The sequence below is a fragment of the Aegilops tauschii genome, chromosome 3, assembly GCF_002575655.3.
Source record: "Aegilops tauschii subsp. strangulata cultivar AL8/78 chromosome 3, Aet v6.0, whole genome shotgun sequence".
In the NCBI taxonomy this organism is placed as follows: domain Eukaryota; kingdom Viridiplantae; phylum Streptophyta; class Magnoliopsida; order Poales; family Poaceae; genus Aegilops; species Aegilops tauschii.
Window position 1 is genome coordinate 541,810,257 of NC_053037.3, and position 25,005 is coordinate 541,835,261.

At 47.7% G+C, this 25,005-nt stretch overlaps 1 protein-coding gene and 1 pseudogene across 1 annotated transcript; one reads left to right on the plus strand and one right to left on the minus strand.

Annotated features, from left to right (window-relative positions):
• The first annotated feature begins 2,276 nt into the window (after window positions 1-2,276).
• On the plus strand, window positions 2,277-3,891 carry LOC109743688 (uncharacterized). The gene is made up of 2 exons (XM_020302775.1): window positions 2,277-3,536; window positions 3,634-3,891. The coding sequence occupies exons 1-2, from the start codon at window positions 2,277-2,279 to the stop codon at window positions 3,889-3,891; spliced, it is 1,518 nt and encodes a 505-aa protein (XP_020158364.1).
• A 19,443-nt stretch (window positions 3,892-23,334) lies between these two features.
• LOC109784724 (cationic peroxidase SPC4-like) lies at window positions 23,335-24,788 on the minus strand (annotated as a pseudogene).
• Between the last annotated feature and the right edge of the window lie 217 nt (window positions 24,789-25,005).

Consider the following 25,005-nt stretch of genomic DNA (forward strand, 5'->3'; position numbering starts at 1 on the left):
AAAAAACTGATGATTTTGCATGCATGCATCTCGACATGCTCCTGATATTTTTTAAGGCATGCTCTTGATTTTCTGAAGCGAACCATGACAGCAAAGTTCACCAGCGCACTCATAGGCAAGGGGTGAAAAATCGATTGGGCCGGGTAAAGGAAAAAGTCCATTTTAAACTTTGAATTCGTAGACGTTCGGCGAATCAAACCCTGAAGTCGAAATCCCTGTCGTTCGGACCCCAAAGTAACTAATCCCGGTCCAAATCAAACCTTAGTGTCGTTTCCCAAACGGGGATTGCCGGCGTGGCAATGGGGTGGCTGGGATGGGTCGTCGGCGTGCGCCTGAGGCGATATTAGTGGGCCGGCCCAGTTCGGCCCGTCACTTTGCTTCGTTCTCTCCGCGTCCCCCTGCATTCTTCCTTCTCTGGCGACGGCAATGGCGACCGGCGGTTGATCGCCACCTCTGCGACGATCGTGACGGCGCGACGGCGCGTCGAAGAAGAAGGTAATGTCCTGGATGCCCTTCTCCCTTGTTATTCATAGGTTGGAGTAGTTGCGGCATTAGGGTTAGGGTTTTAGCGGCAAATTTGGGGACGATTTGGGTGACGCAAAAAGATTGATTTTTTGTGAAGGGAATAGGTTGTTATGCTTTATTTTGATCGCGGTGTATGTTTTTTCAGTGAAATCATGGACCCAACTGAGATTTTGAACGTTCGGTTTCATATTGGAGGGAAGTTCATCCGCATTGGTCCAAATTTGGACTATGTTGGGGGAGATCAAGCAATGTCAGAGATTGAGAGGGATAAATTGTCTCTGCAGGAAGTGAAAGGCTATTTAAAAGATCATACTCAGTTGATGGAATCAATGAAGTTCTATTTTCTGCTTCCTGGAAAAGAGCTTATCAATGGCTTGGTGTTCCTTAATGATGACAGTTGGTGTGTGAAGATGGCTGAGTACATTTGTGTTGGAGGAGTTGCTGATGTGTATGTGGAGTATCATGGAGAGGAAGATAGCAATGACAACAGCAGTGGGAGTGATTTTGAGGATGAAATCATGGAACAGAGTGATGATGATGAACTAGATGCAGTTATAACTGCTGAAGAACCAGATGCAGTTATAACTGCTAATGAACCAGATGCATTAACTGGTGTTGAACATGCAGAGTCTGACACTGATGTGCTCATACCTGATGAAACTGGTGTGATCACTCAAGGAATTTGCAGCCCCTTGAAGCAGAGAAGAAGCAATGCCAGAGAAGTAGATGTGGATGAAATGGCAGGCATGGAAGGAGGTATTTCTCAGGTTTTGGATCCAAGTCAACCTGCATCAGCCTGTGCTTCTGAACCTCAGGCTTCAGGGCATGTCAATAACCAAATGGTGATAGCTGCAAATGTTGACAGTGGCAATCAAAATTCAGACTCAGACAGTGACACTGAATACATTGGACATACTGATGATAGTGGGGAGGATTCAGAAGTTGTGGAGCTCAGGAGACATGCTAGGAAATTTAATAAAAGGATGAGGGACTCCAAGAGCTGGATAGGTAGGGATGCTACAGGGCCAGTGCCAATTGAATTGATTGCCAACATGGAGGAGCAAATTGAAAGAGAAGAAATGGATTGGAACTATGATTCATCTGATGAGGACTACAACTATGATGAAGATTCAGATGGTCATATAAGGAAGAGGAAGAGTACATTCCCAAGATACAACCCTGAAAGTGAAGTACCGCATTTTGCTTTGACCATGGTTTTTAGAAGCAAGAATCAGCTGTGCAAAGCTTTGAGAAGATATGGACTAGTAACAAAGAGGAGCATCAAGTTCATGAAATCTGAGTGTGACAGAGTAAGGGCAAAGTGTGGATGGCCTGGCTGCCCATGGCTGATATATGCAGCCAAGAGATCAAGGACTTCAAGATTCCAAGTCATAACATATAATGATGATCACCAATGTGCACAGAATAGATGCAACAAGTTGGTTACTGCAAAGGTGATTGCACAGAGGTATGAGCACTTCATATTGGCAAATCCTATGTGGAAAATTGAGAGCATGAAAGCAACTGTTTTGCAAGATATGTTTGCTGATGTCTCCACTTCAAAGTGCAAGCATGCAAAAAGAATTGTCATGGACAAATTATTGTGTGGAATGAACAATGAATACACTAGAGTGTTTGACTACCAACTTGAGCTGCTAAGGAGCAACCCTGGAAGCACAGTTGTTGTTTGCATGGATCCAACCAACATGGAGGAAAGTGTATTCTAGAGCTTCTATGTATGCTTTAATGCAATGAAGCAAGGATTCAAAGCTGGTTGCAGAAAAGTAATAGGCCTTGATGGTTGTTTCTTTAAAGGTGCAGTGAAGGGTGAGCTACTGTGTGCCATAGGTAGAGATGCAAATAATCAGATGTATCCACTAGCCTGGGCTGTAGTTGAGAATGAAACTAATATCACATGGAAGTGGTTTGTTGGGCTGCTCATTAAGGACTTGGAAATAAACAATAATGGAGCTGGCTGGGTTATTATTTCTGATCAGCAGAAGGGCTTGATAAATGCAGTTAATGATTACCTTCCTGCTACAGAGCATAGGATGTGTGCTAGGCACATTTATGCTAATTGGAGGAAGAAACATAGAGATCATGAGTGGCAAAAGAAATTTTGGGCAGTTGCTAAGGCTTCCAACAGGCAAGATTTCAACTATTATAAGGCCAAGCTTGCACAAGTTACTCATGAAGGGGCTAAAGACATCATGAGGACTGAGCCAGTGCACTGGGCAAGGGCTTTTTTCCCAGTTGGTTCAAATTGTGAGTCAGTTGACAACAACCTTTGTGAGTCATTCAACCATGCTATAGTTGATGCTAGGTTTTATCCTATTATTTCTATGAATGAAAAAATTAGGAAGAAAGTACTTGTGAGAATTCAGGAACAAAGAGAGAAAGGTGCCAACTTTAGAGGAAAAATATGCCCTGCTGTTTTCAAAAAGCTCAAGAAAAGTATTGCTAGAACACAATATCTTGAAGTGCTCTGGAATGGAGAAAATGGATTTGAAGTGAAGCAAGTGAATGGAAGAGGAAGGCAGTACACTGTTGACCTGGAAAAATGGACATGCTCTTGTGGGTACTTCCAGCTGGCAGGGCTTCCTTGCCACCATGCAATTAGTGCCATCTATAAGTGCAACAAAAATATTGAAGATTTTATTGCTCCTTGCTACTTTGTTGAAGTGTTCAACAAAATCTATGAGCATTGCTTGCAGCCAGTGGAGAGTGAAGAGATGTGGCCAGTGTCACCCAATCCTAGGCCAGTGCCTCCTGAATATGTTAGGTTGCCAGGAAAAGAGAAGAAAAAAGGAAGGCCTAAAAACAATGATAGGAGAAGAGAAGAAACTAAGCAACCTAAGGGGAAGAAAATGAGCAAGCATGGCACAATTATCAAATGCTCATTGTGTGGTAACCCTGGACACAACAAATCAGGATGTAAACAGAATCCAGAGAGAGGCAAGAAAAAGAATGCACATCTTGCTAGAACTAGCAAGAAAAAGAACCCAACTGAGGTATTTGTTGCTGTCATGTACTTATTGCACATTGCATATTTATCCTGCTTATTAGTCTTTTGTTGGAACTTATTGCATATTTATCCTGAATTTGCAGCAATCCAAAGGAAGTGCACCTGCCTCTGCCTCTGCATCTGCTCCACCAACAGCAACAAGTTCAGTACCAACAGGTCCTTCTGCTGGGACCAACATGTTTAAGCCTCCAAGAAAGAGAACTGCAACTGCTGAAGCTGGATCATCTGCTGCCACTACAACATCTACTTCCACAATGACAGGATCTGGAGCTAAGAGGGGAAGAAGGCCTGCATCATCAGTGCCAAGCTTCAGATATTTCACTTGCAGTGGAAACTACTAGTTATAGTTGAAGAAGGGCTGCATCTAGTTCTTTTGTTCAAGTTGCAATGTTCCAAAACATTTCTGATGTAATGTTGCAAACTTATCTTTTGTTCATGGCTCAAACTAGGGGTCATGTATGTGTGGGAGTATGACTTGTTCCAAACCCATTTTATGTGCAATTAACTTGGTCTGGATGATCTTTCTATTATCAGTTGCATTTACTTGTTATTTAATTGATAGCAGTATTTCTAAATGCCATCCTGACAGTGCTATCTAGTGCTTTGTCTTCCAATCTGGATCATATATGCATTGGAATTATCTTATAACTTGCATCATCTATGCATTATCTTACAAACTGCATCATCTTCCACTTTACTACCAGCAAAGATTGCAAACATATATGCATTTCAGAGGTACAAAATGATGGCATAACACAACTTGCACTTCCACTTTCATTGATTCCAAACAGTGGCAAATGCATACAACTTCCAATTTAAACAAAGCATACAACTTGCATCTTCAGTGCCCAAAAGATCAGTTCATTCTAAACCCTAAAGCATTACCACATTGCATGCAAATAACACTTGCAAATCTTATTGCAGTAGCATCTTCCCTACAACTAAACCAACCACAAAGACAACAAACAGCATGACAACATTCTGATATTTCCCCTTCAGTGCATGTATCTCTGCATTTTTCTGCTTCAACTGATCTTGCAGAGACATAGCAATTCCCATTCCTCCTGTTTCAGCTTCAGGCAGAGCCACAACTGCAGTGGGATCTTCAATCACAGCAGCACTTCCTTGACCTCTCAACCTACGCACTCCATCTCGCAAATCACCAATCAAATCACTCCAAAACTTGGGAAGAGGATCATCATGCCATTCCACGAATCCACAACCACCATGAGGTTCAATTGTACCAACAGAAATCAATGCGAGGGGAGAAAAACAAATGAACAGAAAATAAACACCAACTTGAAGCTCACCATGGCATCAACGCAGGCGTAGTACCTCCTGCCTGGGTTCTGACGGCTCCACAAGATCCACCTTGGCGCCTTCCGACGGGGGTTGCACTAGCAGAGCTTCTCTGGCTCGTACGCCATCGGGTTCTCGCGGTATGGCACCGGCGACCTCGATTCCTCCCCTCTCCTTCCTGCGGCTCGACGGAAGCCAGGAGCACTCGAACCACCCGAAGACCAGGACATTGCCCTCGACGCAGCCGCCGCCGCCGCCCCCTGCGCAATCGCCTCCTCCGCCGCACCCCTTAAAGAATCGCCGCCGCCGCTGCCCAACCCTAGTTTCTCCCCCCAAATCCCCAATCCATTTGCTGTTCACCCCCCGCGCGTTCCAGTTATAACCTGGCCCACCTAACTAGCAATCCTGGCCACGTCAGCGTTTTTTGGGCTAAAACGACACTAAGGTTTGATTTGGACCGGGATTAATTAGTTTAGGGTCAGAACGACAGGGATTTCGACTTCAGGGTTTGATTCGCCGGACGTCTACGAATTCAAGGTTTAAAATGGACTTTTTCCCCGGGTAAATGGCCTACGGACGCACTTTGCACGACCCATTGGTACGACGTTTGCGTAAAAAAGCCTTTCAACAAAGCAGTTACAAACCGCTAAAAAACAGAGAAATTACAGCAGAAAAGCATGGAGATGCGGGGTACAGATCCCCGTACCTCTCACATGCTAAGCAAGTGCTCTACCATCTGAGCTACATCCCCTACTAATATCTTTATAGTTATTACTCTTAATAAATACTGTACTATGATGAACAATAGCGATATTATATGAACTCGTTTGTTTGGTGGAGCTATCAAAACATAGTGCTTCAGAAATACGCAAGTACTCCCTCTGTCTCAAAATAGTTTGAAAAAACGTCTTATATTTCGAGATAGAGAGAGTAGTACATTGTTCCTTTTTTTTATGGAAGTAGTACCAAGGCTTTGATGTTCCATGTGAAGAAACAGTCACAGACCAGAGCATTCATTGCGAAAAAGGTCGAGAGAAACAATTTTTTTTTGCGAATGCACAGATTGCATATCTTTCCATTGATATGGGGTGAATATTACAGTGATGCGGCCCTTAATTGACGTACACCAAGATACATCAATGAGGGTGCAAAGAGGAGAAGCAGAAGAAGAGGTTGCTCAGCCTCACAAAAGAGGTCGAGAGAAACACACAAAAGTTAAATACGGAAGACAGAAAAGAAAGAACTAGAGAAGTGGCGAGGCAGGTAGCTTGAGGTAGATCTATCACGGCGCCGTTCAACAATCTGTCGATCATGTTGTAGTTTTCCATGTATTTCATTAGCAACCAACGGATACTAGGGAATGAGAGGCATCGCGGAAGAAGTTTGTACTCTAGCTCGCCATAGAGGCTCCCGATGGCATCGAGGCAACACGACACGACTTATTGATCCTCGTAGGGAGATTAGGCACATCTCCATGGTTGGTACATGCACGATCATCATCATTAGTTAGTGTTCAACATGACATGCTTTACAGTCTTACAATTTTTCCCCAACAAAATCTTGAGGATGTTCCCCCAAAAAATAAAATCTTGAGGATGAAACATGATTCCCTTCCCATAAACTTAGGGATGAAAGTGATTCCCTTCCCAGAATCTCGAGAATGAAAGATGATTCCTACACGATCTTGAGAATCTGTTCCTCAAAGGTTAGTCACAAGGACCTTTTTTCGAAAAGGAGGATAACCCCCGATCTTTACATCACGGCGATGCATGCATCAATTTTATTAATTATTCACCAAGATCTTACAAAGTAATACATCAATAAATCTGAAGTCACCGTCTCGGCCACATCTGTCGCTACTTCTATATCAACTTGATGAAGGGGTGCAGACTGTCTGAGCTGCATACCACCCAGACCTCACACCGAAGCTCAATATCTAAAACCGGCCAACCAAGCCGCATTGTCGGGTCTGGGGCACATTGATACGTCTCCAACGTATCTATAATTTATGAAGTATTCATGTTATTATATTATCCATCTTGGATGTTTAATGGGCTTTACTATGCATTTTTATATTATTTTTGGGACTAACCTATTAACCCAGAGCCCAGTGCCAGTTTCTGTTTTTCTCCTTGTTTTAGTGTTTCGCAGAAAAGGAATATCAAACGGAGTCCAAACGAAATGAAACCTTCGGGAGAGTTATTTTTGGAACGGAAGCAATCCAGAAGACTTGGAGTGTACGTAAGGGAAGCAACGAGGAAGGCACGAGGCAGGGGGCGCGCCCACCCCCCTGGGCGCACCCTCCACCCTCGTGGCTCCCCTGACCGACTTCTTTCGCCTATATATATCCATATACCCTAAAAACTTTGGGGAACAGAATAGATCGGGAGTTCCGCCGCCGCAAGCCTCTGTAGCCACCAAAAACCAATCGGGACCCTGTTCCGGCACTCTGCCAGGGGGGGGGGGGGGATCCCTCACCGGTGGCCATCTTCATCATCCCGGCACTCTCCATGACGAGGAGGGAGTAGTTCACCCTCGGGGCTGAGGGTATGTACCAGTAGCTATGTGTTTGATCTCTCTCTCTCTCTCGTGTTCTTGATTTGGCACAATCTTGATGTATCGCGAGCTTTGCTACTATAGTTGGATCTTATGATGTTTCTCCCCCTCTACTCTCTTGTAATGGATTGAGTTTTCCCTTTGAAGTTATCTTATCGGATTGAGTCTTTAAGGATTTGAGAACACTTGATGTATGTCTTGTCGTGCTTATCTGTGATGACAATGGGATATCACGTGATCCACTTGATGTATGTTTTGGTGATTAACTTGCGGGTTCTGCCCATGAACCTATGCATAGGGGTTGGCACACGTTTTCGTCTTGACTCTTCGGTAGAAACTTTGGGGCACTCTTTGAAGTACTTTGTGTTGGTTTGAATAAGATGAATCTGAGATTGTGTGATGCATATCGTATAATCATACCCACGGATACTTGAGGTGACATTGGAGTATCTAGGTGACATTAAGGTTTTGGTTGATTTGTGTCTTAAGGTGTTATTCTAGTACGAACTCTATGATAGATTGAACGGAAAGAATAGCTTCGTGTTATTTTACTACGGACTCTTGAATAAATCGACCAGAAAGAATAACTTTGAGGTGGTTTCGTACCCTACAATAATCTCTTCGTTTGTTCTCCTCTATTAGTGACTTTGGAGTGACTCTTTGTTGCATGTTGAGGGATAGTTATAATCCAATTATGTTATTATTGTTGAGAGAACTTGCACTAGTGAAAGTATGAACCCTAGGCCTTACTTCCTAGCATTGCAATACCGTTTACACTCACTTTTATCATTAGTTACCTTGCTGTTTTTATATTTTCAGATTACAAAAACCTATATCTACCATCCATATTGCACTTGTATCACCATCTCTTCGCCGAACTAGTGCACCTATACAATTTACCATTGTATTGGGTGTGTTGGGAACAGAAGAGACTCTTTGTTATTTGGTTGCAGGGTTGTTTGAGAGAGACCATCTTCATCCTACGCCTCCCACGGATTGATAAACCTTAGGTCATCCACTTGAGGGAAATTTGCTACTGTCCTACAAACCTCTGCACTTGGAGGCCCAACAACGTCTACAAAAAGAAGGTTGTGTAGTAGACATCACACATACCAGTCCGTTGCACCCTCATTAGTCACCGCATGTGCACGCTGCAGAGGCCGCCGCCACCGTCTTCCACCAATCCATCTTCGCAGAAGGTACTGACGCATCGAGCTTACTAGGCCTATCATCAACGCCACCACGGCGCCAGACAACGCCACCTCCCTACGCGCGTCCATCATCACACATCTGTCGTCGAGACACTGCCGCGCCATGCCGCCGGGACTCCACATCGTCGATGCGTCACATGAAACACCGCTCCACCGCTGAAACCATCCACGGGTCCCTCGAGCCAATGCACACCTCCAAGAATGACGGTCCCAAGGGGGAACGGCACAAGAGCGCCGCCGTCATCTGATCGACTGATCTAGTGTTTCCCCTGGAGGTAGCAGATAGAGGTCTGGAGCTTCTCCACGATGAAGAACGCCGCCATCGCCGGCCTTAGCAACTAGCGGAGAGCGGGGTTTCACCTGGATCTACTCAATGTGCCTCAATCCAGCATCTTGTGCACCAGATCGCTCGCCACAACGCTGCCACCCCCATGCCGCATGCCCAGATCCAGACAGACACGTTCCGCCGTCGTTGAACCGTCGTCCATCGCGGCCATGGCCGCCATGACCGCGTCGACGCCACGAGAAGCCACCAAAGGCACCCCAAGGCCCCGGCCACACCGGATCTGGGACGAGGCCCAGCCAGTCGCCGACGCTACAACAGCATCCCGGCCAGTCCATCCCTTTGTGACCCGAATAGGCGTTCAAACCCGTCCAAGTGCCGCCCCATCACCCAACCGCCGTCCCGCGCCGCATGGCTCGAGCATGGAGAGGAGCGAGCCCCGCCGCCGCATGCACTAACCGGGCTTTGCCCGACAGCGCGCACTAGCGACGACGAGGGAAGGTGACGCGCAAAGATGACCTAGTCCCGGCGGCTAGGGTTCGCCCCTCAGTCGCTCGCAAGAGCTACGCGAGGCCCGCGAGGGGGAAGAGGGATGAGGTGGGCGTGGTAGGAGGGATCCTGGTAGCGCTGGGCGGCGACGCTAGGTCGCCTTTCGCGGGAGTAGGGCTGGGTAGCGAGCCCCAAGCCTTTCGCCTATGCCTGCAGCCAGTCACGAGGACCTGATAATGAAAAGGAGATTGGCAGCAATAACAAAAAACATGGATCAGATTTTCAATTCTTAGCAAGTGGTAAAGAACTACAGTGGTTTAAGTAATTTTTTATGTGATTGTTTTTATTATATTAATTTGCTGCAACCCCTGACAATAAATGTACGAAATTTGTCGAATTTTGATTGACCTGACGATGGGATTTGCTTCTTCAAACGCCAGTTGATCCGTAAACCATTTGATTTAATAAACAACGTGTGTGTGTGTGTGTGTGTGTGTGTGTGTGTGTGTGTGTGTGTGTGTGTGTGTGCAGTTTTTTTGTTGTTGTCTCGATCCTCATGACCATGTTTTGGTCCACCATATTGCCGCTCCGTAGTTCTTCTTCCACCCCATCCACGGTTATTGATGTCAGGCTAATAATTTTTCTTCCCAGAAAGAGGCTCTCTCCGGGAATGCGTTAGGCAGGAAATGGATCACGTTTCAAAATTGAATCCGTTAAATTAGCAATAATCCACGCTAGGGAGGCTCGGGTTTTGCAAGAAACATAACACATACGTGTATGGACAAGAACGGAATACAAGTTTTTTTTGTTAAGAATCCACCCTTAGGGCACTTTATTCATTTGAGGGCGGAATCGAATCCGATTGTACAACGTCAATCAAAACACAGAGGTTACATCAAACTGAGAAGAGAGCGCTTCGAGAGTCAGCGCCTCCCTAGCTAGCACACTACGAAATTACAACTTAAACCCCTGCAAGTGGCGGAGATCAGATTTCTTAGCACTTGACCTGCTACTGAACGAGCGTCTTCCTTCATCCACTGGTTGCACACATTCTGGCAATGTGTTTCAATTATCACCTTCCAAAAGCCCTTCTCTAAAGCCAACACAAGGGCATCTCTGCAGGCCAAAGTCTCGATAACCAGTGGATCCCTTATGGATTCGTACTTGGTGAGCCTGCCAGCAAGAACATACCCTTGATCATCGCGGGCAACGACTCCAGTTTCTGCGAGCTCCTGTTGCACCGATGTAGCCCCATCCATGTTAACTTTTGTCCATCCCGTCTCCGGTGGAGTCCATAGTGGCGGCACCCAGTTTTGCACTAGTGCAACTTGTTCAGGCACATCCACTGCCGCTATGAGCTCTTGTATAATTTGCATAGATTTTGATGGCTGATACTTAATCTCCTCATGAACATATTTATTCCGATTAGACCAAATAGCACACGTCACCGAGACAGCTACTGCTACTTTCTCCTTGGACAAAAAGCTTGGATCCAGTATATCTCTCGTCCATGTAGCTGGATGTAGTCTCGGTAGTTCAATGCCAAAGAAATCATGTGCTGCATCCCGAAATAATACTGCGTGATCACATTGCATCAACACATGAAATAATGTCTCCTCCTCGTGTCCACACACATCGGACAGAAAGCCGTTTTCATGACATGTCTTTGCCGGAGTTCACCATAAGTAGGCATCATATTCATCAGAACGCGCCACCAGAAGACACATTTTTTAGGTTGTAGTGCTAGCTTCCACAACACCCTCTAGGTGTCCTCCTCACCATCGAACTGTTCACTATAGACACTGTTGGGCTCCGTCACTCCGTCAACGCCTAGTAAGTAGAACGTGCTGAAAAAAATCCTAAACTTTCCCACTCCCATGCCCAGACTCCCCCATCGTAGATCTCGCCGAGGCATGCTTAAAATAGCTTCAGCATCCGGTGGGATAAACAACTTCCAAACTAGCTCCTTATCCCAATTCCTGTTTCCTCTTCCAATAAATCATGAAACAATTGCACCGGTTCATCACTCAGCCGACATACTGGTTTCATCGAAGTTGTATCTGAAATCCACTGGTCATGCCAGATTTCTGTAGTACACCCGTCCCCAACTCTTCGAATCAATCCTTCCTTCAGAACCTCTCTTCCTTGCATGATTGCTTTCTAGGTTCGAGATGCATTCTTCGGGCAATCAGCAGCAAGGAAATCACAATGAGGGTAATACCTCCCCTTTTAACACCCGAGCACACAGGCTCTCCGGTTTATCCATCAGGGGTCATGCTTGTTTCACCAGCATACATTCATTAACAACTCAAGATCCCGAAAACCCATGCCACCTCTGAATGTTGACACTGAAATTTTCTCCCAAGATTGCTAATGCATACCTCTTTTGTCTAAAGATCCAGCCCACCAGTACTTTGACATAGGTGCCATTATTTTCTTGCATAACCCCTTAGTGAGTTTAAAACAACTCATAAAGAAGGTCGGTAAGGCCTGGATAATAGACTTGAGAAGTGCTTCTTTTGCTGCACATGACATCTTCTCACAATACCCTTGAACCATCGAACGTGCCTGCTCAACGATGTACTCAAAGAGCTGCTCCGTGATTCTACCTGCAGCTGTCGGAAGGCCAAGATACTTTTCAGATAAGGTGTCTCTGTATATTTGCAACACATTTCTTATCCCTCTTCTGAAGGATGATCCCATGTTTGGACTGATTCAACCAAGTCGCATTGTCGGGCCAGGGGCACATATCGGTCCGATGCACTCTCAGTAGTCACTTCATGCGCACGCTGCAGAGGCCGCTGTCACCGTCTTTCACCGAACCATCTTCACAGAAGGTACTGACGCATCGACCTTGCCAGACATGTCATTGGACGCCACCACGGCGCCAGGCAACGCCACCTCCCTACGCGCGTTCGTCATCACACATTTGTCGTTGAGACACTGCTGCACCATGCCGCCGAGACTCCACATTGTCGATGTGTCACATGAAACACCGCTCCACCGCTGAAACCGTCCACGGGTCCCTCGAGCCAATGCACACCTCCAAGAATGATGGTCCCAAAGGGGGAACGACACAAGAGCGCCGTCGTCATCTGATCGACTGATGTAGTGTTTCCCCTGGAGATAGCCGATAGAGCTCTGGAGCTTCTCCACGATGAAGAACGCTGCCATCGCCGGGCTTGGCAACTAGCCGAGAGCGGGGTTTCACCTGGATCTACTCGACGAGCCTCACTGCAGCATCTTGTGCACCAGATCGCTCGCCACAACACTGCCAGCCGCACGCCCAGATCCAGACAGGCACGCTCCGCCGTTGTTGAACCGCCGGCCACCGCGGCCATGGCTGCCATGACCGCGTCAACGCCACGAGCAGCCACCAAGGCACCCCAAGGTCCCACCCACACCGGATCTGGGACGAGGCCCAGCCAGCCGCCGATGCTATAGCAGCGTCCCGGCCAGTCCATCCCTCTGTGACCCGAATAGGCGTTCAAACCCATCCAGGTGCCGCGCCATCATCCAACCGTTGTTCCGCGCCGCGCGGCTCGAGCATGGAGAGGAGCGAGCTCCGCCGCCACCTGCACCGGCCGGGCTTTGCCCGACAGCGTGCACTGGCGGCTATGAGGGAGGAGACACGCAAAGATGACCTAGTCCCGGTGGCTAGGGTTCGCCCCTCGGTTGCTCGCAGGAGCGATGCGAGGGGTACACGAGGGGGAGGAGGGATGAGGTGGGCGTGGGAGGAGGGATCCCGGTAGCGCTGGCCATGCCACCACAGTAGGCCTGTCGATGTAGAAGCCCACAGTAGGCCATGCCACCAGCCACTGCGACTACACCCTCTAGTCCAGGTCCAGGTGTGGCCCTCGTCCACGTCCTCGGCACCAAGAAGCCTCCTGACAGTGAGCCACGGTGCCATGAGGCTTGTCCTGCACGACCTCAGCCTCGACAAAACTTCCCGCGAAACAGCCGCGGCGGCAATGCCCTCTAACAAGTAGCGCACGTTACCCGTGCCCTCGACGTCCGGAAGTATCGCAATGATAGGAACTGAAGTCCGTTCGACCCTCCCCTTCCTTCCTTTGGCCATCTACGTTGCAATCTTGTTCGCATCCATGACCAAGATTTGGTGTCGGGGAGACGGAGCGGGAAGCTCCAGGAGGACGACAGGTGAAGGGCGACGGCCAAGGGCACTGAGAGGTGACGGGAGCGAGCATCCAGAGGCAGTGGGTGAGGGGAGGTGGAGGACGACGTCTTGGGCAGATGAGTATATGGGATTTGGGAGGAGTAACTTTTTTGTTTTTTTACTAGCAAAAGAGCATGTGTGTTGCAACGGAAGAAAAAATACCACACATCCCAAACCTAGTAATCATGACGCAAGACCCCAATAGGTCCACGTCCTTTATTTCAATACATGGCATCCCATTTGTGTTTCCGCTTATCCTCCCTCCTACCCTCGTCGACGATGGTCTTAGTGCTCACACAATCATAACACATTTCAATGTGGTCAATCCTAAGGCATCTATCTCTCTCTCGGCATAAGATGAGAATTTGTTTTTTTTGTGCGAGGTTTTGACAAGAAGTGCATGCGTGGTTATAGCTAGTTTCTTTCATGTACAATTTGGTTTTGCTGAGGTGTTCATTTCCAATCGAATCTGCACCGGCACAAAATAAAGGCAAATCATGCACCACAAAAAAACATTTTTAAAATGGTTAATGGGTAAAATAACGTCATATTCAGATTCTACATATTTTTCTAATCAAATTCCATATATAACATGTTAAGTTTGGAGTTAGGGTTTAAAAGATATGAATATTTTTAGAAAGCATTTGATATGGATTGCCGGTTGATTAATCCAAATATCGGGGGGGGGGGGGGGGGGGGGGGGGGTGGTGTTACCCGCAGAAGCTAAAATCTGGCTTGAAACTGAATTATGGGTTGATTAACAGAAACATCAGCGGATTTTCTAAAAAAAGGCAAAAAATCTGACTTAAAACTAGACAGCGGGGTTATTCTTAGAAAAGGCATGGGCTTTCTATAAAAAGAGCCACGGACTGTAGAAACAATCCTCCATTTATTAGTAGGTATAGATGTAACCGTGCGAGAGCGAATGCGGGACATGAGTGTGGAACCTTGTCCATTCCCTCTGTTGTCCGCTAGGTAAATTGCTAAAGGTCCTTTTAGCCAAGGGTTAATCTAATCTGGATAGTTAGATGTTTTAAGTGGATTTGACCATGAGGTGGTCAGTGCTCCGTGTACGTGAAGTGAGATGCACCTAAGAAAGAAATTGTTTGCTCTTTTATAACTAGTAGAAATAGGATAAATTTGTTTACCAAAGCTGGTCAAGTGGACAAGTGGTCATGAACGCTCACATTGATCGGGTTAAGTGGGGTGCACCTAAGAAAGAAATTGTTTAATTGTCGGAAAAAAGAAGAAAAAGATCGTTTGCTCTATCATAAGTAGTAGAGATAGGGTACATTTGTTTGCCAAAGATGGTGGTCATCAACGCTCACGTTGATCGAGTTAAGTGGGGTGCACCTAAGAAAGAAATTGTTTAATTGTCGGAAAAAAGAAGAAAAAGATCGTTTGCTCTATCATAAGTAGTAGAGATAGGATACATTTGTTTGCCAAAGATGGTGGTCATCAACGCTCACGTTGATCGAGTTAAGTGGGGTGCACCTGAGAAAGAAATTGTTTCCTTGACGGAAAAAAAGAAATTATTTGCTCTTTTATAAGTAGTAGAGATAGGATACATTTGTTTGCCAAAGTTGGTCAAGTGGACAAGTGGTCATCAACACTCACATTGATATGGTTAAGTGGGGTACACCTAAGAAAGAAATTTTCTCTTTGTCAAAAAAAGAAAGAAATAAATTGTTCGCGTTTTTAGAAGTAGTAGATGAAATACATTTGTTTGCCAAAGCTGGTCAAGTGGACAAGTGGTCATCAACTATCACCTTGATAGGGTTAAGTGGGTTGCACCTAAGAAAAAAGTTTGTTTCTTTGTCGAAAAAAGAAAGAAAGAAAGAAATTATTCGCGCTTTTATAAGTAGTAAAGATAGAGTACATTTGTTTGCCAAAGCTAGTCAAGTGGAAAAGTGGTCATCAATGCTCATGTTGATAGGGTTAAGTGGGGTGTGCCTAAAAAAGAAATTGTTTGCTCTTTTATAAGTAGTAGAGATAGGATACATGTGTTTGCCAAAGTTGGTCAAATGGACAAGTGGTCATCAACGCTCATGTTGATAGTGTTAAGTGGGGTGCACCTAAGAAGGAAATTGTTTCTTTTCCCAAAAAAAGAATAAGTAGTGGAGAGATACATTTGTTTGCCGGTCAAGTGGACAAGTGGTCATAAACGCTGACGTGACCGGGTTAAGTGGGGTGGACCTAAGAAAAAAAATTGTTTTTTTATCAATGAAAAAGAAAAAATTGTTTGTTCGTTTACAAGTAGTAGGGAATAGAATACATTCATTTGCGAAAGCTGGTCATTTGATCAAGTGGTCATCAACCCTCACCTGGATCGGACCCTGCACCCAGAAAAGAAACAAAGGCTGTTCTTGACGAGTCTAGCAAGAACACCTTTGATCTTCAACCACCACGAGCTGACGATGCATGCGGAGTGCCACGTAACACTAAACACATCATCGAGGGCATCGATCGTGGCCACATCGCGCACGGCGTTTAGACGAGCCACGCGCCTGCCCACATGGCACCAAACATCTCCCTCAACTTTATTTTTTTGAAAAGACAAAGGCACCTGAAGGCGCCATTTATTTATATTCAAACACACCTTACATCCAGGACCGTGAAATCCCTGTCCAGCTTAATTGAGGGAGCAACTCGGCGCATGCATTGTGCACTGTTAATTAATTAATTAATTAATGGTGACCAATTCTCCCAAGACTTTTTGTTTCATAGTACTAGTACTGTACTACCTTCATTTTTAAATATAAGCTGTTGGGGCAGTTTAGAGGTAGTAGAACACACAACATGGATCGTCAGATGCAAGGACGAAACTCGAAAGCTCTGTCAAGAAAAGAAAAAGCTCTCTCTTTTTTTGGTAGAGAAAAACTCAATCTCTTTGTCGGTAATGGTAGCTAGCGAACGTTCGCTGTAGGGGGTGGCAAGCGAACCGTATATGATGACAGTTTTAGTGGAAAAAACGAGATCAAACGACGGCGATAGTTTTTAAACGAAAATTGCCTTCTCAGAAAGACATGTCGCCTGAAGAAACTGCCATCTCTCCTCAGTCCCTCTCAACTAAAACTGCCATGCGACTGTTCGCCGCATCCCCTAACGAACGTTCGCGGTACCAATGTTTTAAATAGCGGACTATTGGCAAATAGCGGCAGACCTCAAAATTAGGTATAGCGGAGCTATAATGAGCTATAGCAGGCTATAGCGGGCTATTTGTACATGTGACCATTTAACGGCACCTTGCTGAAAAGGCTATATAGCGGGCTATAATGGAGCTATAGCCGGCTATCTAAAACATTGCTAGGTACTATTATCGCTATCTAGAGCAATGCTACACGTACATAGGTATCCAGATTAATTGACTTAGTTCACCAAGATCAGATGCAACGACGATCGAAAGCTCTGTCTCTTTATTGCTAAATGAACCATGCACGCAGAGAAAAGAAGCAAGTCGAGAACTCAAACACGGTTGGCTAGCACAACGCACGGGCAGAGCCTGCTTGCCGACGACGACCGTACGCACGTACTTGACCGAGTCATCAGGCGGAGGCGGCGAAGCCGCCCTCCTCCTCATCGGCAGCGTCCACGGCAGTTTAGAGGTAGTAGAACATGAAAGCTGAATAAAACTGTTGCTTATTGATGATTTGATGCGGCATACAAGAGTATATAAGAGGGTACAAACCGACTTGGGGTAGGGGTACAAAACTGACTTGGACTAGAAGTCGTATACCATAATGACTACTCTAACATCCCCCGCAGTATAAACGGCAGGCTCGACGACGTTGAGACTGAAACAGATATCTTGAAACGGCTTAGTAGGCAGTGCCTTGGTGAAAATGTCAGCAAACTGAGCCGTAGAGGGAACATGAAGCACCCGAACCTGACCAAGAGCAACCTTTTCACAAACAAAATGAATATCAATCTCAATATGCTTTGTGCGTCGGTGTTGAACTGGATTGCTGGTCATGTAGACTGCTGATATGTTGTCACAGTAGACAATAGTGGCCTGCTCAATAGGCCTATGTAGCTCGGAGAGTAACTGCCGAATCCAGATTGTATCTGCAACGGCATGTGCCACAGCGCGATACTCAGCCTCGGCCGACGAACGTGAGACTGTAACCTGTCTTTTTGAAGACCAAGAAATCAAATTGTTACCAAGAAAAACACAAAAACCGGAAGTGGACCTTCGAGTGTCAGGACAACCAGCCCAGTCTGCATCAGAGTATGCGGTAAGCGAGTTTGGAGAAGAATTATTGAGGTGGAGACCATGATTGAGAGTTCCTTTTAAATACCAAAGAATGCGTTTAACATGATTATAGTGAGGAACCCGGGGATCATGCATATAGAGACATGCTTGTTGAACAGCAAAAGAGATTTCAGGACGAGTAATGGTGAGATATTGGAGAGCACCTGTTAGGCTACGATAGAGAGTAGGATCGGAAAAGGGTTCACCGGTAGCCGAAAGTTTAAAACTAGTATCGACAGGAGTGCGAGATGATTGACAGTCAAGCATACCAGCACGATTAAGAAGATCAAGAATATATTGGCGTTGGGAAAGAAAAAGGCTGGAGGAATCTCGAACAACAGCAATGCCTAAGAAATGATGAAGGAGTCCTAGGTCAGTCATAGAAAATTCAGATCTAAGAAGAAAGACAATATGATCTAAGAACTTTTGAGAGGAGGCGGTAAGAATGATATCATCTACATAGAGAAGTAAATAGGCAGTGTCAGAAGTTTGATGATACACAAAAAGAGAGGTGTCGGAGAGAGATGGAGTGAAGCCTATTGTTTGAATGAAGGAGGATAAGCGTTGAAACCAAGCTCGTGGGGCCTGTTTAAGACCGTAGAGAGATTTCTGAAGAAGACATACATGAGTTGAAAAGGATGGATTTTCAAAACCCAGAGGTTGCTGGCAGTAGACAGTTTCTTGAAGGGAACCATGGAGGAAAGCATTTTTCACATCAAGTTGGTGAATGGGCCATGAAGAGGAGACAACAACACTAAGAACGGTGCGAATGGTGCTAGGTTTAACAACAGGAGAGAAGGTTTCTTCGTAATCAATTCCTTGTTGCTGAGAAAAGCCACGACAAACCCACCTGGCTTTATATCGTGAGAGGCTCCCATCGGAGTGGAACTTTTGGCGAAAAATCCATTTGCCAGAAACAATATTTGTATTGGGAGGACGAGGAACAAGTTGCCAGGTGTTGTTTTGAAGTAAAGCATTATATTCTTCTTGCATGGCAGCGGCCCAATTGGGATCAAGTAGAGCAGTTTTGTAATTCTTTGGAAGAGAAGTGAGAGATACGGAGGTATGAAGGTTTAGGCGGTCTTGGGGTTGATGAAATCCTGATTTGGCCCTAGTACGCATGCGATGATCATTAATCGGGGCTGCTGTAGGAATAGCACGAGGGGGTAAGGTGGGTACTGGTGAGTCCGGCGCAGCGGAAGAGTCGGACGAAGGAGTAGGGCTGGGTGGAGGAGTGGGAGCAGGGCTGGGTGGTGGAGTGGGAGGAGGGGCCGGGGGTGTTGGGGAGGGAGCAGGGGTCGGGGGTGTTGGGGACGTCTCGGGTGGGGTGAGTGTATGGTTGGGATTGGCTATGGTGGGTGTTAATGGTAGTGGTGATAAGTTGTGTTCGGCAGGTAGGGGAGTATATAGTTGGAAAGGACGCGGAGAGGGGGTGTTTGCGGAGCTAGGGGTGTTGGATGGTGTAGTAGTGCGTTGTGAGAAAGGAAAAATGTGCTCAGCAAACGTGACATGACGAGAGACATGAACGTGTCCGGTGTGAAGGTCGAGACAGCGATAGCCTTTGTGCTCGTCAGAGAAGCCGAGAAAAGCACATGGGATAGAGCGTGGTGACAATTTATTTGCAGAAGTGGCGTAGGCATTGGGAAAACAGAGACAGTCGAAAACACGAACCGCGGAGTAGTCGGGGTGGGAAAGAAAGAGGGAATAATAGGGAGTAGTGTTGGGTTTAGTTTTAGAAGATCGAATATTTAGAAGGAAGGTGGCCATGTGTAGGGCTTCAGCCCAAAACTTGGGAGGCATAGATGATTGAATGAGGAGAGTGCGAACTATATCATTGAGGGTGCGAAGAGAGCGTTCTGCTTTACCATTTTGAGGGGACGTGTAGGGACATGAGAACCTAAGCAGGATGCCATGTTGTAAGAAGAAAGTACGATTTTTAATGTTATCAAACTCGCGACCATTGTCACATTGGATAAAGCGAATTGGGAGGAAGAAGTGAACAGACACATAGCGTTGAAAATTAAGGAAAAGAGAATGGACCTCGGATTTGTTGCGTAGAGGAAAAGTCCAGACAAAGTGGGTGAAATCATCTAGGATAACAAGGTAGTATTTAAAACCCGAAACACTTGCAATGGGAGAGGTCCATAAATCACAATGTATTAATTCAAAGGGATAAGTGCTACAAGAACTAGAGGAACTAAAGGGAAGACGCACATGTTTGCCTAATTGACAAGACTCGCAAAACACAGAATTATGAGAGTCCCTATTACATGGTATGGTAAATTCACTAAGCATAGAAGCTAAGACGGCGGGGTTGGGATGGCCCAAGCGACGATGCCAGAGATCGACGGAGGCCAGCATGGATGTTGGAGGGGTGGCGGCAGGAACTCCATTAAGAGAATAAAGATCACCGGAGCTATTGAAGCGAGCGATCTCGGCCTTGGTCAGGTAATCCTTCACAGATAGACCAAAAGGGTCAAATTCAGCCGAAACTAGATTGTCGCAAGTAAATTGGCGAACAGAGATAAGATTTTTAATGAGGGCGGGTGCAACTAGAACATCGCGAAGTAAAAGAGGTTTGGTGAAAGAGGGAAGTTGAGCCTGACCAACACAATATATAGGAATAGATGATCCATCTCCAAGGATAATGGAAGGGAAAGGAGATTTAGTGCAAGAAGATAACCAATTACTAGATGCAGACATATGACTAGAGGCTCCTGAATCAAAGATCCAATCCGTACCTGAGTTTCCTTGTGCAGCAAAGTTATTCATGGCTTGGAGAAAGGCAGCTTGATCCCAGCTCGGCGTCGCAGGTGAGGGTGGCGTCGGAAGCAGTGCCGGCGGATACGATGGTGAAGGCAGTAGGGCCGGCTGGGGAGTGTAGTAGGCATTGGCCGGCTGTGGTGGGGGTGGCGTCGGGAGTAGGGCCGGCTGAGGTGTGTAGTAGGCGCCACCGTCGGTGCTGTAATGACCATAAGGAGCATACGTCGGGGCGGCGTGATAGGTATTGGCCAGCTGTCGGGGGTTGAGAACCCCGGGAGCACCAGTAGGCGGCCGAAGGCCGGGTTGCCAGGCACCTGAGTATGCCGGCGGAGCATCGAGGGTGGACGGAGCGGACCAGGGCATGGGCCATGCTTGAACAAGCCCCGTCCAAGGATCATGAGGAGGCCGCCATGCAACCGCAGATGGAGCACTGGTGGGTGGTGCAGGACTCGGTGCTGGTGATGTCGTAGGCGGAACCGAACGAGTCGGCGGCGGCCTGTAGATAGGGTTTTTGCCGCGGTAGTTCGGACTAGGACGCCAGCCTGGGGGCGGTTTAACAGATGACGATGCGGACGGCCCGGCGGCAGGAGCCGGCCTGGAAGGCGGCGCTGGTGTAGACGATAGAGGAGGACGAGCCGCAGCATGAAAGACCTTGGGGCAAGAGTCCTTGCGAGCTTGTGTTTCCGCCGCGAGTTGTAGCAAGGAACGTACTTCAGCGAAGGTAGGAGGGGGCCGTATCATCGGTATGAACGAGGCTTGCTTGTCAAAGTCTTCGCTGAGGCCGACGACGACGATATTGATTAGCTGTGAGTCGCTAACTGTATCGCTGAGTTCGCGGAGCTCATCGCCAATGGTCTTAACGCGCTGGCAGAACAGGTTCACCGGGGCGTCTCCTTGCACCATATTGCGAAGCTCGGTGTGAAGAGCGTTTTTCCGAGCGTCGGTGTTGCTTTGGAAGAGCTGACGGAGGGAGTGCCAGATGTTGGCAGCGGTGGCGCCGTCGTGATCGAGCATGTTGAAGATCTCGGTGGTGATGCGGGTGTAGAACCACTGGACGATCGCGAGATCGTCTTTCAACCATTGCGGATCGTCGGGGCGGGGAAGACAGTTGGTGGCGACATGCGAGCGCAGGTTGCAGCGGCGGAGGTGGAGATCGAAGAGATGTCTCCAATGGTAGTAGTTATGGGCGGCGAGATCAAGAACTATGGGGATGTAGGGGCTGACGTCGGAGATTGTGTCAGCAAGAGATATTGATGCGGCGAGGATGGGTGCAGGGTAGTTTTGTGGAGCTATGGTGAGGGCCGAGAGAGAAGCGGTCGCGGCGTTGGTAGCCTTGGCGATGAGTGCGGCCCGGCGCTCGAAGTAGCCGGGCGGCGGCGGCGGCGGTGGCGTTGGCGGAGCCATACCCTAAATCCTGGGACCGATATCTGATACCATGAAAGCTGAATAAAACTGTTGCTTATTGATGATTTGGTGCGGCATACAAGAGTATATAAGAGGATATAAACCGACTTAGGATAGGGGTACAAAACTGACTTGGACTACGTATACCATAATGACTACCCTAATGACTACCCTAACAGAACACACAACATGGGTCGTCAGATGCAATGATGAAACTCGAAAGCTCTGTCAAGAAATAAAAAAAAGCTCTCTCTTTTCTTGGTAGAAGGAAACTCAGTCTCTTTGTTGATAATGGTAGATGACGAACGTTCGCTGTAGGGGGTGGCAAGCGAACCGTATATGATGGCAGTTTTAGTGGAAAAACGAGATCAAACGACGACGATAGTTTTTACACAAAAATTGCGTTCACGTTTGAGGACAACCCCCTTTGGCAGAGAGACATGTCGCCTGAAGAAACTGCCATCTCTCCTCTCTCCCTCTCAACTTAAACTGTCATACCATCTAAAAAAAAAAAAAAAAAAAAAAACTGCCATGCGACCGTTCACGTGTGCCACGTCCCCTGACGAACGTTTGCTAGGTATGAGGTCCCTCTTTATTACTACACGAACCCAGAAGAAAAAAGCTCGACCCACCACCTTTGCGTTTCTCGACCCATCATCACCTTTGCCTTACACTCACACATAGGGATGGCAATGGGTACCCATTACCCGCGTACCCTGTGGGTAAAAACCCTATTAGGGTAAGGGTATGGGACAAAAAATTACCCATGGGTACTTAAATGGCAAAATATCATACCCATCGGGTAGAGAGGGTACGGGTATGAGATCGTATAACCCATGCCCGCGTACCCATGTACCCATCTAAAATGTTGACAGGTGGGTTTCCGTTAATATCCCAATGTATTCATTTCCCCTCCTAATCATGCTAGGTAAAAACTCTAATATGTATTCAAATTATCTCTATAATTTATCATGATTTCGTGAAGTTAAAGTGTATGCATATGTGTTGTTGTTTAACATTTTTATATGTCACTTTATAGGCAAGTACTTTTGTTTATGAGAATATGTTGTTGTTACAATATGTTGTTGTACATTGTTGTTTAAGATGTGTTGCTATTAATAATTTATGATTATATGTTGCTTTTTACAACTATTTTCTACTCAATTGATGTGTTCTAAACGCGGGTATTTCTACCCGCGGGTACCCATAAACCCTGTCGGGTGACGGGTATGGGAAAAAATTGTACCCTTGACGGGTATGGGTATGGGTGTTGGGTAAACTCATGGCGGACGGGTAAGGGTATGGGGTAGCTCCACCCGTACCCATACCCTGCGGGTGCCATCCCTACTCACACACGCTTACTAGTACTATTATCGCGCTACACGTACATAGGTGTCCAGATTAATTGACATAGTTCATCAAGATCAGAAGCAACGACGATCGAAAGCTATGTCTCTTTATTGCTACATGAACCATGCACGCAGAGAAAAGAAGCAAGTCGAGAACTCGAACACGGGCAGAGCCTGCTTGCCGACGACGACCGTACGCACGTACTTGACCGAGTCATCAGGCGGAGGCGGCGAAGCCCTCCTCCTCCTCACCGGCAGCGTCCACGGCAGCGTCGGCGCGCTGGGCGTTGGTCCTGAAGCAGCTGAAGCGCCGGATCTCGCCCACGTTGCCCGCCGGCTTGGGCGCCCTGGCGAGCTTCTCCATGGACCTGGCGAACTGCCGGAAGAAGGCGTCCTTGCTCTTGGCGAACCGCTTCACGATGGCCGCCGTGGTCTTATTCTTGACGAGCGCCATGTCGGAGGTGAGCACGCCCTGGTTGAACCGCAGCGCCTTGTAGTACCCGTTGTCGAACAGGTCGGGGGTGATCACGTCCAGGTTCTGCAGCCGGTCCGGGTGCTTGCTGCAGTTGGCCGCCAGCTTCCGCGAGAAGGTGTCGTCCGCGTGCCGGGACCGGTCCGCGAAGCTGCCGCAGTGCGACCGCCCGATGGTGTGCGCGCCGGAGAGCGCCACGAGGTCGGCCACGTCGCCGAGGCCCCGGGTGCGGAAGGACTCCAGCAGCTTGGCCACGCTGGCCGTCAGGGGCGACGGGAGGTGGGACACCTTCTCCTGTGACGCCGGGGCGAGGCTGTCGAGGTTGCCCTGCGGCACGGAGAACCAGGGCCCGCCGGACACGACGATGCTGTGGCGGGTGGCGAGCAGGGTGATGTCGGCGCATGACACAACGGACCCTGGCGCGGATGGACTCGATGAGCTGCATGGCGCGCGGCCGGATGGTGAGGTTGGGGAGCAGCGCCGTCTCGCGGGCGGAGGTGGTGTTGAGGAGGATGGAGGCGTCGCAGCCCTGCGGGAAGCAGTCGTGGAAGTAGAGCCGGAGCAGGCCCGCCGCCAGCGCCACCTCCCGCTGCAGCGCCGCCTCCACGGACGACCGCACGATGCCGTCCAGCTGCGGGCACGACGCGGCGTGGAAGCCCGGAGAGACGCCGACGTCGCCGGTGAAGACGGGTAGGGACATGGCCGGGGAGACCAGCGCCGCGACGGTGGCCAGGACGGCCAGTACTACTACTGAGCTGCCCGTCGCCATGGTTTCTTTGGTGCGGAGCTTGAGCTGAAGCTAGCTTGACTGGGCTTGTGGCGTCCTCACGGCAACCAGTGGGCGTCATTTATACCGGGAACCAATCAATAAAACCGGGCGAGACGCAGAGCGTAGAAACAGCGGCAACAATCCGGGCTTAAGATCACGCACCAACTACTCCCTTCGTCTGTTAGCTGTAATAAATCTTGAAGTTTTATGTATCTGCATGTTCATTTCATTTCTACGTGAGTTAGCATTGTGTAGGACCGATGCATTAGCAGATGTACGCCCGCGCAACGTAGTCAGCTGGAAGCATGTACTGAGGAGTGCCGAGGTGGCACTTGTGTGTGAGCCGAGTGACGCGGTCAAGTGGATAGAGCATCTCCACTCACCCCCCAAGGGCCCCTCAAACCCTTTTTTATCGCCGGCTCCAAAAAAATCAG

Coding starts and splice junctions, on each gene's coding strand:
- LOC109743688 (XM_020302775.1), top strand. CDS start 2,277: ATGAAGCAAGGATTCAAAGCTGGTTGCAGAAAAGTAATAGGCCTTGAT. Junction 3,537..3,633: donor AGAAAAAGAACCCAACTGAG/GTATTTGTTGCT, acceptor CTGAATTTGCAG/CAATCCAAAGGAAGTGCACC.